This window comes from Sus scrofa, chromosome 15 (genome assembly GCF_000003025.6).
Source record: "Sus scrofa isolate TJ Tabasco breed Duroc chromosome 15, Sscrofa11.1, whole genome shotgun sequence".
Taxonomy (NCBI): Eukaryota; Metazoa; Chordata; class Mammalia; order Artiodactyla; family Suidae; genus Sus; species Sus scrofa.
In genome coordinates, this window is record NC_010457.5 from 139,854,233 (window position 1) to 139,870,432 (window position 16,200).

Genomic DNA, 16,200 nt, shown 5'->3' on the forward strand with positions numbered 1-16,200 from the left:
TTTAAAAATTAGGACTACGACAAGGACGGCTATGATCACTAAGTCTCGTCAATATTACACTGGCAGTACTAGCCCACGCAGTAAAGAGAGAAAAAGAAATTAAAGTTATGAAGATGCTAAAGGAGGAAGTACACATGTCAGTATTTGCAGCTGATAAGGTCGTGTCTTTAATCTGCAGGAAAAACGGTGGAAAATGACTGGAAATGTGACATGTTCAGTGGATGTGGGTCATTACAACAAAATTCACTGCATTCTTATAGACTAGTAACAAAAATTAGAAATGTAATTATAAAAAAGACACATGCAGAGAAAATCAATGAAGCCAAAAGCAGACTCCTTGAAAAGGCCAATGCAAATAGTCAACCTGAAAGCTAGGCTGACGAGGGACAGAGGGGAAAGTCAGCAGCATCAGCTGCAAGAGGAGACACCACGAAGGCACCCCAGCATCGAAGGGACAAGGAGCTGCTGCGAACTCCTTGAGGCCAGCACGTCTCGCAACGTAGAGAAAAGGACGGACACTGCCTAGAAAGACACAAACTACCACAACTGACACAGGAGTGGACAGGAAATACGAATAGCCACATAGTTATTAAATAAGTCTCATCTGTGATTAAAAATTCTCCCACCAAGAAAACGGCAGGGCCAGACTGCTTCAGTGATGCGTTCTCTCAAACCGTTAAGTGAGGAGTAACACTGTAGTGGGCCATTCGAGAAAATACAGGCGCAAGGGACACTCATCAACGCATTTTACTAGACGATGCTGCCTCTGTGCCGAACCTAGACACGCCACACCGCACTCCGAATGGGTTAAGGACTTAAATGGTTTTTTAAACTACACAGTTTTGAGTAGAAAATTCAGGTAAATATCTTTTTTTTTTTTTTTTTTTTTGTCTTTTTGCCTTTTCTAGGGCCACTCTTGCGGCACATGGAGGTTCCCAGGCTAGGGGTCGAATTGCAGCTGTAGCCGCCAGTCTACGCCAGAGCCACAGCAATGCGGGATCCGAGCCACCTCTGTGACCTACACCACAGCTCACGGCAACGCCGGATCCTTAACCCATTGAGCGAGGCCAGGGATCGAACCCGCAACCTCATGGTCCCTAGTCGGATTCGCTAACCACTGCGCCACGACGGGAACTCCCACATCTTTTTGACTTACCGTAGGGCAAGATTCCTTAGGCCACAAAAAGCACTAACTATAAAAGGGGGAGAAAATGGACCGATCGACTATCTAAAAATTAAATTCATCGGCCTTAAGACAGTCAGCTAGAACTGGGAGAAGATTACATATATAATACATATAATCAATATAAATAAAATCAACCCTCTGGGAAAACAGGCAAATGCATGAACAGGCATTTCATACGGCCAGTGAACATGAGCAGAACGTTTCTCTTCATCGGTGGTCAGCAAAATGCAAATCAAAGCGCAATAAGATACATCCAGTTGGCAAAACTTTGGCACTTCAAAAGACCATATGTTAGAATGTGGATCAGCAGGATTTTTTATAAATTACTGGAGGAAGCGGAAATTGGTATAAGCTCTTGGAAGGCAATTTGGTAATTTGCTTGTCAGGTCGACCACTCGTATAAACGGCACCCTAGCAATTCTACTTCTAGGTAGGTGTAGGGAAAACTCACACATCTACACCAGGAGATGTGAAAGACGCAGAAGCATTTTTTTTTTTTTTTTTTTTGCAAGAGCAAGAAGTCTAGAACCAACCCAAGTACCTACCAAGCAGGAAAGGATAAAGTGTGATGTAATCAGACTGAGGAATATTACACAGCAGTGAAAACTTCAGCCTGCAACAGCATGGAGATATCTCATTAATACAGTGTTGAGTGAGAGAAGAGTGCTATGCCACCATATCCTAAGATCACAAATGGCCGAAACAAAACCACACATCGTCTGAGGTGGTCATAAAAAGCTTAAGACGAGTACAAGGCGGTATGGCAAGGCGACGGTGCAGAAAACCAGGTCACAGGAGTAGGATGGCACATGAGCCAGTCAACATTCTAGCTCCCAGGGTGGGGGCTGGCCCCAGGTGTCCTTAAGTCATTACCTTTATTTACTTAATTATATGCTAAGCATTAAGCTTTTCTAAACTGAACATCAGTGATTCAGGAGCACAATTTCCAGGTTAAGGACTCAACCCCAAACGTGTCGGTTTCACGCGATTGTCATCTAATGAACTGGCAAGCTAGGGCCTGTCCACCCAAGAGCCCCTGGACCTAGGAGCACCCCCAGTGGCTTCCTAGACACCAGCCCAGCCCGAGGCCCCAGGCCTCAGCCCCTCTCGTCCCCGAGGCTCCCTGCTCCAGCAGCAGGGGTGCTGGGGAATTCTGCCCGCTCCTCACATCAGAGCTCATCGGTGTCCTTGGTCTGCAAGCAGCCCCCTAACAACAGCACTGCTTTGTTCCCGCGGCACCGGGCCTGCCTCTCCCCAGAAATCGACGAGTGCCGATCCCAGCCGTGCCTGCATGGGGGCTCCTGCCAGGACCGCGTCGCTGGGTACCTGTGCGTCTGCCGCCCAGGCCACGAGGGCGCCCACTGTGAGCTGGGTAAGACAGGTCCTGGCCCTCACTGGCCCTGGGCTGGGGGCACTGGCGGCCCCCGGCCGTGCTCACTTGCTCCAGCCGCCCTTCCTGGGGCGGGTCTCTGGTTGGGCACTGCCCGCTCTCAGGCCCCTGCCCGCGCCCATGTCCAAGAACAGCTGTTTATAAGCCGGTCTGCCTCTACCCCCCCTGGGGACCGAGCTCAGCTGAGAAAGCGCTCTCCTGCCTCCTGCAGATTAGGCCTTGAGGGCAGAGGAGGTGGGGTGCAGGGAGGGAAGATCGGCCCCCAGTGCTGTGGCCAGAGGCGGAGGAGAGTCCCTGCTCCCCCTCGGGCCTGTGTAGGGCTCCAAGCCCTGAGACAGACACACTGCAGGGGTGGGAGGGGGCAAGCTTGGGGTGGGGGGGAGAGCCAGGCCCAGGACGGCCAGGCGGGGCGAGAAGCCTGGGCAGTGAGGGGCCGGCAGTGAGGGGCTGGTGTGGCGCCAGCAAACCTGGCGGGGGTGACATGCAGCCTCGTGTCCGTCTCTGCAGAGACAGACGCATGCCGGGTGCAACCCTGCAGAAACGGAGGCTCCTGCAGGGGTCTCCGAGGGGCCTTTGTCTGCCAGTGCCCCCCAGGCTTCACAGGAGTCCGCTGCGAGACAGGTAGGCGCTGGAGCTGGGGATCCCTGCGCCAGGCCCTCACCCGCACTCTGATGCCAGGACTCGAGGAGCAGGGGGGTGGGCGGCCCGGAGGGGCGGGACCCAGGACGGGAGGGGAGCGGGGCCCCGGGGTGGGGGTGGGGCCTTTCCCAGCCGCTCGGCCCACCCGCTCTCCTGCCCTCCCTTCCCGCTGTCCTCTCCTCCCCCCCCAGACACCCCCCTGCCGCTCTGGCCGACCCTCTGGGTGTTCTCCAGAGGTGGATGCCTGTCACCCCAGCCCCTGCCAGCACGGCGGCCGCTGCGAGAACGACGGGGGCGCCTACTTGTGTGTCTGCCCGGAGGGCTTCTTCGGCTACCACTGTGAGACAGGTGCAGCGCCCCCTCCCTCCTCCAAGGCCCCCTGTGGGCGCCCCACCTCTCCCCGAGGAGACACCATCCGGACGCGTGTCCACCTGGCTCCTGTCCAGCTGCATGGCCCCGCTGTCCCTCACGAGCCAGGCTCACGGTGGCCCCAGGGTCCCCGCACTCACCGCTGGCCACATCTGGAATTCTGTCCCGTCCATCTGCGGGAGGCCCTCCTCGGGGGCAGGTGAAGGCTGAAAGGTCCCTCCTGGACAAGGCCTTCCCTGACCACTGGTCTGCAGGGGGCCCCCACCGCGTCCCAGCGCCATTGTTCCCCCTTAGAGCTCTTCCCCCACCTTTTTTTTTTTTTTTTTTTTTTTTGTCTTTTTAGGGCCGCACCCACAGGACATGGAGGTTCCCAGGCTAGGGGTCCAATCGGAGCTGTAGACACTGGCATACACCACAGCCACAGCAACACAGGATCCAAGCCTCATCTGTGACCTACACCACAGCTCACGGCCATGCCAGATCCTCCACCCACTGAGCAAGGCCAGGGATCAAACCCGCGTCCTCATAAACACTAGTCAGATTCATTTCCGCTGAGCCACGACGGGAACTCCCTAGAGCCCTTTCTGACCTCCAGGACTGCCTGGCCACCACTTCTCCAACCTGCCTGCATGGCCCCCTCCCAGCGTAGGCCTGTCCCTGGGGTGGCGGTGGCCTAACCAGTGCTGTTCCAGTGTGCCCGCTCAAAGCCAGGTCTGGCAGGCGCCACTCAGATACGCAGGCAGACAGGGCTGTGGGCACAGGGACCAGCGCCGTGTGGACTGCACGTGGCAGAGACCTCACTGCACGGGGCCAGGGTCGGGGGAGGCACCTGCGGGCCCTGGCCTGGGGCCTTGGGCTCCCCTCCCCCAGAGGGCCACACCTGCATCCACAGCCCCAGTACAGAGGGAGGCCGTGGAGGGGCCAGTGTTCTCAGCCGCCCAGCTGCCAGCTGCGCCCCAGGAGAGGTCATCCCAGGTCACCACCTACCTGGGCACCTGGGCTCGGGGGTGGGGCGGGGTTAGCAGGACGGCCCGGTTCAGAGTCAGAGGCCTTATCTGCTCAGCCTCTCCGTGGGGCCTCTGGCAAGCCTCCCCCTCCCCCCGGAGCATCTCTCGCACACATCCCATCCCTGAAGCACCACCTGCGATGCCACCCACCTCCACCCCACAAATACACCCACACGGGAATGGCCGGTGTCAGGCCAGGGCCGGGTGGGAGAGGGGTCCTAGCGACACGCTGGCCCTCACTGCTGCTTCCCTCCCTCCCAGTGAGTGACCCCTGCTTCTCCAGCCCCTGTGGGGGCCGCGGCTACTGCCTGGCCAGCAATGGGTCCCACAGCTGCACTTGTAAAGTGGGCTTCACGGGCAAGGACTGTGCCAAAGGTGAGGCGGCAAGGGGCCAGCATGGGGTGGGGTGGGGGGGCCTCCCCGCCCCCCAAGGGCCAAGCCTAGGCAGCGGCTCACCGGGCTCTGCCTGAGACACTGGGAGGGGCACACGAGCCCGTGGGTGGCATCAATGCAGTCTCGTGTGCGTGTGGGAGACCCTCCAGGGGCCACCGGCCAGATGCCAGGGGCAGGAGTCCAGGGCGGGCTCACTGCCTGCAGGCGCCCACCTGTGCCCCAAGCAGCCAGGCCTGAGAGCCAAGGGGCCAGACACCTGCCTGGGGGCCGGGGCATCACGGCCGACAGCTGACCACCCCGCCTTGTTCTTGACCGAAACCCTGAAGAGCTCTTCCCACCAACGGCCCTCAAGGTGGAGCGAGTGGAGGAGAGCGGGCTGTCCATCTCCTGGCGCCCCCCCGACAGCCAGGCTGCCAGGCAGATGCTCGACGGCTACGCGGTCACCTACGCCTCTTCCGACGGCTCCTACCGCCGCACGGACGTCGTGGACCGGAGCCGCTCCTCGCACCAGCTCCGGGCCCTGGCGGCTGGCAAGGCCTACAACATCTCCGTCTTCTCGGTCAAGCGCAATGCCAACAACAAGAACGATATCAGCCGGCCCGCGGTGCTGCTCGCCCGCACGCGTGAGTGCCCCCCGCCCTGAGGGCAAGCCAGCTGGTGGGGGACCCACAAGCCTGTCCCAGAGGCGCCGGCTCCGTAGCTGGAGACGCTGGCACGTCTCCTGGCCCCGGCCCGGGACAGACGGAGGCGGAGCAGGCAGCGGGCAGGGGTGAGGGTGGGAGGGCGCGGCGGGGGGCTCCCTGGGAGGGTGCCTGGGCCAGCCGGGGGTCAGGCATCCAGGGGGAGCCGTCAGGGTTGGGGGGAGGAGCGGGCCTCCCGAGCTTGGCGTCAGGAAGAAGTGCTCGCGAGGCTGCTGCAGCTGGGTCTGCCGGCAGAGGCATTTGGAAGGAAGACGGGCTCCCCGGGCCTCAGTGGGGTCCCCTCCAGGAGACCAGAGTCGGGGGAGGACCACCCACTGCCCGCCAGGCTGGGGCGCTGCACCCAGAAGCCGTGGGTCTCCCCTCAGCTTCCTCGGCTTGGGGTTCGGCCCCTTCCCTAAGGCCACGGCGGATCCTCCTGGCATCTATCCTGTCAGGCCCCAGGACCGCCAGGCAGAGCCGTCACTGTCGGTGCCACTAAACAGCCAGTCAGAGGGTCAGGCGGGCCCCCAGCAGTCTGAAGGGGCTGAGCAGCCCCTCTGCAGCTCTCCGTGCTCCGGCCCAAGTTCCCTCTGGGCCGGAGGACACACTCGGCAAGCCCCGTGTGCTCAGCACCTCGCCAGGCCACCTCTGGGACCCCCGCACCCTTCCCGAGCCTCCCCTCTTGTCTGGGTCCCCACCCTCCCCCGTGGGCAAGGGGGCGCCGCACACGCTGCTCACCCATTGTCCCCAGGACCCCGCCCTGTCGAGGGCCTTGAGGTCACCAACGTGACGGCCAATGCCATCTCGGTGCAGTGGTCCCTGCACAGGATCCGCCACGCCACCGTCAGCAGCGTCCGCGTGTCCATCCGCCACCCCGAGGCCCAGGAGGAGCAGTCCACAGACGTGGACAGGAGCGCGGACAAGTTCACATTCGGGTAGGAGCGCGGCGGCCTCCCTCCCGGCTCCCGGCCACCCTCGCTTCTCCCCCGCCCAGCCCGCAGGGGCAGCCCCGGGCCTCACGCGCACCCTGCCTCCTCGTGGGGCCTCCAGACACGTGTTTTAAGGAGCCCCGGGTGTTTTCTGGTGGCCTAGAGGTTGAAGGAGCCAGTGTTGTCACGGCCGTGGCACGGGTTCGACCCCTGGCCCAAGAACTTCCACATGCCATGGGCAGGGCCAAAACGCCACACTAAGAAAGAGCCTGGAAAGAGCAGGAACACCTCAAACCCTGAGGACAGCACCTCGTGCACAGACGACCAGAGGGACAGGCCACCCAGAAGCCAGCCCAGTCCCTCAGACCCCTGGACGGGCACCTTGGGGCCACCTTATGTTCTTACCTTGCTCAAGTAACATGTGCAAACCCTGAAGTAGACCAATGAACTTCTTACACTGAAGTGTTACAAGCTACATAACAAAACTACAAAATAAATAAATTCAAATGCGTACCAGTCATTCAGAATGGCTGGTGCTGGAATCAAACACTTGAGCAGCCCCACGCGAGCCTCGGTCACACAGCCAGGGCCCGGATCAGGCGGGCAGGCAGAGCTGGAAGGTGGGGGAAGGACGGCTGCGGGCAGCTTCCTGGGCAGGGCCCCCATCACACCCGAGACGGCAGACTCCGGCCAGCTCAGTGGGAACAGCTCGGCTGCATCCAGCCCGGAGCAGCCACCGGCCCGGCCGTGGGGAGGGGGCTCCGGAAGGAAGGCCAGGCCTGGCGGGTCTGCTGCCCCTGCACCCTCTGAACCACCCACACCTTGGCACATTTCTGGTTTGCAGACTTACCAAGACAATTTTTCCCACACGTTTGTTCGTTCTGTCCAGCCAGATGTCTGTCTGTGCTGGAGGCAAGACTCCACTTTGTCTTGTTTTTTCGTTTGTTTGTTTGTTTGCTAGGAACCCGCAGCATATGGAGGGTCCCAGGCTAGGGGTCAAATTGGAGCTACAGCCACCGACCTCCACCACGGCCACAGCAACAGGGAATCCGAACTGGGTCTGCAACCTACACCACAGCTCTCGGCAACGCTGGATCCTTAACCCACGGAGCGAGGCCAGGGATCGAACCTGCGTCCTCCTGGATGCTAGCTGGGTTCGCTTCCACTGCACCATGACGGGACCTCCTCCACTTTGTCTCAAGCGTTTCTGTGATTCTTTCTGATTTACATCCTTCCCACTTCCCAAGAATGGCAGGACAGAAACCCCGACGCAGTCCATGGGACCCTTGGTACGTGTGCCAGGGTGCCCAGGACCACCTCCGGGGTCACTCGGGGGACCCCCAGGACTCGCAGAGGCCATGCTCACAGATGGACTCAGGACAGATAATGGATACAAAGTGGTATCAGCAGAAGAGGCGCGTGGGACCAGGCGGGACCAGGCCCCTCCGGCCCAGGGCAGGCTTAGCTCCCCGCCGCCCGCCGTGACACCCTGGGAGACGCTGTCCCACTCGGAAGGCCCGTTAGAGACGCAGCGCCCAGGGCTTGTACTGGGGACGGGTGGTGGGCCCCTGTGAAGGTTCCAGACTCCCAGGAGGAAGTGGTGCCTGGCACGAGCCTCACTGGGCACAGACGCTTAGGGGCAGCAAGGCCCCCTTGTCCACGAGGCTGCTGGGACCCTCCCGGGGGCTTGCAGCCCTGGGCCAGCCTCGCAATGGCCCTATCCTGGCCTCTCCTGTTTGAACACCAGGCCCTGACCACGCTGCAGCCACCGGGCAGGCCCCTCACGATGCTGAACCGAGCCCAGAGGCAACTCCCCGCTAAGGAGCACACGGGCCTCAGGACATGAATCCCGCCTCCGTGGGGGCTGCCTGGCCACCGGCAGCGGGATGGCCCACAGCATCACACGCCTGTTCCTCTCTCCCTGCCCCCCTCACTGCAGGGCCCTGCTGCCAGGAAGAAGGTACGCCATCTGGGCGACGGCCCTCACGGGGCTGGGGGTGCAGGAGCGTCCCACCGAGAGCCTGGCCTCGGCCCCGCTGCACGTGTGGACCCGTAAGTAGAGCAGCGAGGGCTCAGCTCACACGGGTGCCCCCCCCCCTCCCTGGAAGCTGAGGCCCCTCCCGTGGCCAAGGCAATGGAAACCCATGCCCTGAATGGTGGTGTGCCCATGGGCACCTGGGAGGGCGGCTGCAGGGCTGGGCGGGTCCTCCTGCCAGGGACGGCCTTCCCAGGCAGCCTCTGGGGGGGGCTCCTACCAGGCGGGGGCCATGGAGCAAGGGCGGCAGGCGCAGGAGGCAGGATGCCCCACTCCACACTGGCCAGCTCCACACCGTCGCAGTCGAGGGGACCCAGCCCTCACCACCCTCCCCCCCACAACGTGGGCTGTCCAGGCTTGGGAGGTGGGGGCAGGTAGCTGGGTGAGGAGGGCAGGTTTGGGCAGGGCCAACCTTGCGGGGCAGACGGTCAGCACAACTCACACGGGGGCTCTGACCCTGCATGCTGAGCCCCCAGCCCAGGCCCTGCCTGTCCAGCCCACCCCTCACCTACATCCCAGGAGAAGGTGTGGAGGCCAGGCTCAGAGGGTGGCACGTGCCAGCAGGAGGGATGAGCAGGTGGGGGCCTCACCGGGAGGCTGGCCGAGGTGCGGTTGCAGGTCCTGGGCAGCCACAGGTGCTCCTCCACGCCAACCCTCGGGACCGAAGAGCTGTGTGCGACACGGTCCGGCTTCGGCAGCCTGTGTCAGGGCTTTAAACTGCGTCCCCGGCAGAAGGCCCCGTCAGCCCCTTGGCTTCCCTCCCCACTCCACGTCCCGTCCAGGGCCTCTGCCGCCAGCCAACCTGACCGCCGCCCGAGTCACAGCCACCTCCGCCCATGTGGTCTGGGACGCCCCCGCTCCGGGCGCCTCGCTGGAGGCGTATGTCGTCAATGTGACCTCCAGCCAGAGCACCAAGAGCCGCTCCGTCCCCAACGGGAGGCTGGTGTCCTACACGGTGCGGGACCTGCTGCCCGGACGGCGGTACCAGCTCTCAGTGACAGCCGTGCAGAGCACCGAGGGCGGCCCGCTGCACAGCGAGCCCGCGCACCTGTACATCATCACCTGTGAGTGCAGCCTCCGCCCGGAGACGGCCCCTCCTGCCGGACCCCAGGACCCTCCCCTGGCCGGGGCCACACGCTCGGGGCCACAGACAGACAGCCGGAAGCAGGAGGCGTGCACACAGGAAAACGGGGGTGGGGCGGGGGAGTCCCTGGGCAGCTGGTGCCGGGCCGGCGAGCCTGCAATTTGGAAAAGCGGGCATCGCGTGCCTCACCCCCGCAGACCCAGGCAGGCCCCTGAGGGCAGACCCGAGAGGCTGGCAGCGTGGAGGTGCCTCTGGGCAGCGGCCCTGCAGCCAGGCCTGACCCCTGAGGAGCCTCTGGACAGCAGTTGGTGCAGGGGGGGTAGGGCAGACAGCCAGGAAGGAAGGCAGAGCAGCCGGGCAGAGGGTGGGAGCAGCTCAGGAGAGCAGAGGCACAGGTGGCCTCCATGAGGCCATGGCTCTGCTCCCAGCGCACAGGAGGCCCGCGGGTCCCACTGGGGTCCTGCCCACCCCACTTACACAGTAAAGCGGACGGGAAGGTGGCTTGTCTGGATGGGTGCTGCGGGGGAGGGGGGGTGCGAAGAGAGACCAGAGCGTGGCTCCCTCCCCTCGACCCACCTGCCTGCCCTGGGGCACAAGCAACCTGCCCTGAGACTGAGACCCAACCCAGCTCCAGGCACCAGCCCCGCTTCTGCGAGCTGGGTTGGGGAGGAGGGACTCACTGGGGGAGGAGGGCGCCTGGTCCCGGCAGGGGGCACGGTTGGCTGATGAGGCCCCGCGGAGGAGCCGCGCCCTCACTCCTGGGAGGGTTTGTGGCCTGGGCCTCAGCCCAGGTGAGTCTGGACCTGGTGGAGAACCTGGGCCTGGGTGGGGGCTGGGACTCGTCTGTGCGATGCCAGACAGCAGCAGTGCCCGCATCACAGCAGAAAGGCTTGGGGCTCTGGCGGGGGGGGCACATGCCCCTCTGCGCCCACCTCTGAGAGCCCCAAACCAGCCCTGTGCGGCCCCTGGGCCTCCCACCGCCCACAGCCCCAAGGGACGGCGCCGACAGACGCTGGCACCGGGAAGGACTGCCCCCGCGGGTGCTCAGAAACCGGCCACCCCCCGCACGCCTGCCGGAGCTGCGCCTGCTCAACGACCACGGTGCCCTTGACACACCGACCCAGGCCCCCAGGTGCAGGCCTCAGCCGCCAGCCCCCCAGCCCCTGGGCACAGAGCCCACCTGGTGACCTGTGGTGTCCCCCTTGCAGGTTCTCGGAGCTTGTGGACGGCAGAGGACGAGTGAGCGCCAAGTGGGGCGGCTCACCTGGCAAACGGGTCACTGTGAGATCACGTGAGTGCCAACCCCGGGGGTCTCACTGCCACCCCATGCCCTGTCATTAGCAGGACAAGGACAGTACCCAACACCATCCCTAGTGGGGGCTCGGGCTCTGGGGCCAGGAGGCTTCCCACCCCACTGCAAGGGCTGAAGGGACAGGCTGCCAGCACCGTGTGTGGGAGACAAAAATAAACCTGTTGGGGGCAGGTCCCCTAGGCTAGTGGCTCAGGGGGCGTGTGGGCCGTGGACCAGCAGCACCAGCCTCTGGCGGGCTCTCGAAGGACCAAGAGCAGGCTCTGCCTGAGGGCAGATGTGGGGGTGGCCTTGTAGCACCGCACCCCCAGAAGCAGGGGTCAGAGGGAGAGGGAGCAGGATCTGACTGCCCGAAGACCCGCGCACCAGTCAGCGGCTTGACATGAGGCCCGTGGGAGGCAGGTCACCTTCACCCAGCAGCTGTGGTGCGGCTGGCAGGAGGACAAGGGCTGGGCACTGCCTGGAGAAAAGCCCATCTTACTGGAGGTGGCACCAAGACCCCCGACCCCACCAGGCCAGGCCCTGCCGAAGCCACCTCTACTGCCTGGGGGAGAAAAGCCGCTCAAGAAGGCGGCCAGGGACAGTCCTGGGCGCACGGCGGCGGGCGTCTGGGCGTTGAGCCTCCTGGTCTCTCCCAGAACCCACTGCGCTGGTGCAGCTTGAGAGCGCAGAGGAGGCCCCCACGCAGGCCAGCCTGGCCTTCCAGCTCCCAGACCGCAGCGGTGACAAGGACACGGATGGTAAGTCGGCAGGAGTGGACTTTCAGGGCTGGCTGCCCTTAGGGCCTTGAGGACCCCAGGTGAGGAGCGGGCTGCCCACAGCGAGGAAGGGCCCCGCGCCCGCCTGGGCCAGCAGAGCGCCCGGCCCGCACCCGCCCAGTGCGCTGGCGGGAACTGGCCTGGGGGGCGGCAACGCCCTAATAATCAGGGTCTCCCTGGGAGAGCTTGGCCCACACAGCCCCCACCCCATCCCCAGAGGAGTGCGCAGAGCAGGCTGCAGGGATCTGTGGAGGACCGCCCCGGGGGCTCCGGCTGGAGCGGAGGTGCCGACCAGCCTTGGCAAGCAGGGCGGGCGCGGCCCTGCTGCCACTCGGGTTACACGGGACCTGGACTGTCCCGCTGCTGAGAGGCACGGTTGGCGCGTCCCCACGGGGCCGGCGGTAGGGCATCTCCCACTGGACGGCGCCCGCAGGCCGTGTTCCCTCCGCAGACTCAGGCCCTCACTCTGCCCTCCTCTGCCTAAGCCTCGGGGCCACTTGCCTCTGCAGACAGTTTTAGGAGCCACCAGCCCCCGGGCTCACCCATCAGCCAGCCCCAAAGCAGGCAGGGCAGTCCGTCAAGGCTGAGTGGGCACCCGGCACGCGGCGGACCAGGCCCGAGGGGGTTTGCTCCGCGGCCCGCGGTCAGCTCGCCCTCACCGCGTGGGGCTGAAGCTGCCATCAGCCCGGGTCAGCAGAGGGTCAGGCTTGCGGGTCGGACCCAGTCGGAACACCACCTCTAGCTGATGTGCGGGCACTGAGGACGGCAGGCAGCCCCGACGGCACTGCCCCCTGCAGTGTCTGCTGACCTGCAAGTGAGGAGATTCGGGTGGTAAAGGGACGCAAGCTCTCTAAGGGCCCCAGGGGCCCAGAATGAATCATGCCCTTCGGGCCCCGACGCGATCGGCCCACGCCAGCCCTTTCCGAGTCAGGTGGTCAGCCAGCTCCTGCCAACACAGCGGCCTTTCCTCTGGGACCCGCCCCGAACGGGAACAGGGCGCCTTCGCCTCGGGGGGTGGGCGGCGGGGAGGGGCGGTTTCACGGCCCACGCGGAGGCCTGAGCGGCCGCGGGGCTCCCCACCGAGGGAGCGCCTCGGGTCTCGGCCCGGAACCCCGCAGTCACGCGGCTGTGGCTCCTTCCTCAAGGCCGAGCACGCAGTCTGTCGGTGACCCATCTCCGGGCGCGCGTGCGAGCAGAAATGCCGGCCTGCGACCCGTGAAGGTCCAAATGACAAGGGACGGCCACAGTGTCTTCTAGGTGGTTTACACTCCCAGCAGGGAGCAGGGGACGCAGTCCACGCCCAGTCTCTCGGGAACCCGATCTTGCCAGTGTTCTGGATCCTGCCGGCAGGAAAGGTGTGGGAGCACCTGCTGGGATCTGACTGGTCTCTCGAGGGCTGACACGGCAGCGTCTCTCCCCTGTCCCGCTGCCTGGCTCCCTCGAGCCCGCACCGGCGGCTTTAGCGACCGCCTCTTTGGTAAGGCTCGCTGTCCCTCGGGGCCAGTCCTCTCACTGACCGGCAGAGCCGCGGCTGTTCTCGGCTCTATTTCCGTAAAAGTTTTCGGTGGGCTTGAACGTGCCACCTGACACGGCCAGACGGGGCCCTAGGTGCCTGAAAATGCTCTCGCTGGCCCTCATGTTGGAAGGACAACAGGCTGGGTGTAAAGCCTGAGGTTCAAAGTCCTCTCCAGCTCGGGTCTCCAAACCTCTGTCCAATGTCCCAGCTGCGGGGACCACTGTCACCATGGGGGGCCGACCCCGTTCCTTCTCCTTGTACGACAACCTGCTCCCCGGGAAGCTGCCAGGCTGTTCTTTCTCAAGGAAGGAGGGTCCCCACCGAGCCCCAGGCACCCGGCGAGCAGTGAGCGCTCCTGAAATGTCACTTCCGCACCAAGCCACCCTCCAGGTCAGGGCCACCCCTTCAAGCGCCCAGGAGACACTCACACAAGGTTCCAGACTGTCCCTCGGAGGAAACACTGAAGCTGTCCCACTCCTCTCTTCTCCCGACGTCCCACCGCAGGGGGCGTCTGGACTAGTCCAGCTGGATCCACCTGGACACCTACCCAAGGGGTCTGGGGACAGAACCGAAACCTCTTCACTCTCTAATTTCTCCTTCCTACAGGAGGCATCCGTCCTCACCCACGCCTGGCGCGGCCCCAGCCCTGTCCACGCGCGCAGCCTCCTCTGGGCCTTGACTCAGTGTGTCTGTGTGTGGGTGGGTGTGTGGGGGGTGATAAGCCTGGGACTGTTCTGTAGGCTGAGGCTACCTCTGGGGGAACCCCCGCTGCCCCACATCACTGCAGGCTTAGGCCCAGCTGCCCAGGCGGCCCCACGCCCACCCCGTCTCTGCAGCCCAGTGTCCCCGTACAAAGCATGAGGGTCACTAGTGGGCTCCTGGTCCTGTGTGCTATGAGGCTGCCGTCAACAGGTCTCTGCGGTATCGAAAATTCATGTGGAACCGGAAGCGACCTGGAATCACAAATCAATCCTAAGAAAGGAGGGAGACTCACGCCCCCACCGTCAGAGCTGTAACTACGGAGCAACGTAATCAAGTCAGCGCCGTTCCCTGGACAGGGAGACAGAAATCGATGCACCAGCCTTGTGAGTCCAGACATAAAGCTCCACGCCTGTGGCCAAGCGACTTCCACAAGGTGCCGAGGCCGCTCGAGGGAGGAAAGGCGTCTTTTCCACAGACGGTGCTGGACAACTGGACAGCCACACGCAAAGGGACGCAGCTGGACCCCTACCTCACACCAGCCGTGAAGTTAATTAAAAATGCATCAAAGACCTAAATGTAAGAGCTGAAACTATAAAGTTCTTAGAAGGAAACACAGGAGTATTCTGCTTTACCTTGGATTTGGCAAAGACACCAAAAGCATAAGCAGTAAAAGGGGAAAAAAAAACTGGACTTCATCAAAATTGAAAACTTTCTATGCTTCAAAAGATACCGTTAGGTGGCGCTCCCGTTGTGGCTCAGCAGGTTAAGACCCTGACATAGCGTCCATGAGGATGCAGGTTCGATTCCTGGCCTCGCTCGGTTGGTGAAGGATCCGGGGAGCTGTGGTGTAGGTCGCAGACCTGCAGCTGCAGCTCCGATTCGACCCCTAGCCTGGGAACTTTCATGTGCCATGGGTGCAGCCCTAAAAAGACCAAAAAAAGAAAGAGAAAGAATTATGTTAATGCCACCACGACTTTCAGCGTAAATAGATACGAAGTCAGAGAAGTTAGGCAAAGCCTGTTCTTCTTCCTAGCTGTCCAGTTGAACGGGAAGTGCTGGTATGAAATCACAATGTGTTTACACTGATTGACCGATTTTGCTTTTTAGGCCGCACCCGCGGCACAGGCAGGTTCCCAGTCCAGGGTCAAATGGGGGCTGCAGCCGCCGGCCGAACCGCAGCTACAGCCACTCGGTTCCAAGCCGTGTCTGTGACCTACACCACAGCTCACGGCAGCACCAGATCCTTAGCCCACTGAGTGAGGCCAGGGATCGAACCCGCATCCTCATGGATGCTAGTCAGGTTCGTTGCGCTGCACCACAACAGGAACTCCCGTTTAGTTTTACTGTTAAAATCTAATTGCCTAGTTCTATCTACTGAAAAGGCCTGCAGCACCGACACCTCAGTCACCCAGGCTGTGGGCTCCAGCACCATCTGCCACCGCAAAGAACCAGGTGGCTGTGGAGAGACGGCGGATTCCGAGACCGAGGCGGCGAAAGCTCAGCCCAGACACACTTGTACAAGAAAAGCAAAGGAGCTTTTGCAAAAACAGGATCGCGCCTGAAGGGCACAGGAGCCAGCCTGGAAGGGCTCCCACTGCCCGGAGATGGACGAATTTGAGTGTGAGCACGAGGAAAACTCATGGCGGCGACAGACGGAAACCCGCCGAGTGTGTCAAAGTCCACGAGGTCGCAGCGACGCTTAAAAGCAAAGAACGCAGCACAGTGGCCGAGCTCACTCGCGGGGCGACGAAGCCAGGAGGGGAGCGCGGGCCGGCCCTGCCGTGGGGCTGCTGCGGGGTGACCGCTGGGAGCCGAAGGCGAGCAGGCCTCCAGAGGGGCGGCCCAGCTCTGGAAAGACGGCAGAGTGACAGGCTGAGTTAGATCCGACCCTGGCGAGGTGACGGCTCTGGGACCAGCACCAGGGGCAGAGCCGACGAGAACTTTCCTCTGGATTCATCAGGCCACCAGCACAGAACCAGTGGTCAGTCCTCACGTCATGAAACCAGAGGTCACAGGCCCCTGGTGTGGCCGGGGGTATGGGCCCGCCACCTGTGGAGCAGCCGGAGCCAAGCGGACCACTGGCGCCTGAGCCCTGCCAAGCCCGTCTCTCCACATGGGGAGGGGAGCGGGTCACTGCCCCGAGAAAGCCCTAAGTCAGGTCCAGAATTCGACCGGACAAAGGGCCTCATTTCTCGATAGGCCC

The 16,200-nt window shown here is 62.7% G+C and overlaps 1 protein-coding gene across 1 annotated transcript in view; it reads left to right on the forward strand.

Annotated features, from left to right (window-relative positions):
- The window catches only part of SNED1 (sushi, nidogen and EGF like domains 1), a 60,079-nt gene that overhangs the window by 33,212 nt on the left and 10,667 nt on the right, over positions 1–16,200 (forward strand). Inside the window, 11 exon segments of the mRNA XM_003133813.5 lie at positions 2,445–2,558; positions 3,084–3,197; positions 3,450–3,563; positions 4,853–4,966; positions 5,311–5,607; positions 6,416–6,599; positions 8,533–8,645; positions 9,411–9,692; positions 10,700–10,844; positions 10,921–11,003; positions 11,660–11,761. Coding sequence (XP_003133861.3) covers positions 2,445–2,558; positions 3,084–3,197; positions 3,450–3,563; positions 4,853–4,966; positions 5,311–5,607; positions 6,416–6,599; positions 8,533–8,645; positions 9,411–9,692; positions 10,700–10,844; positions 10,921–11,003; positions 11,660–11,761 — 1,662 coding nt within the window.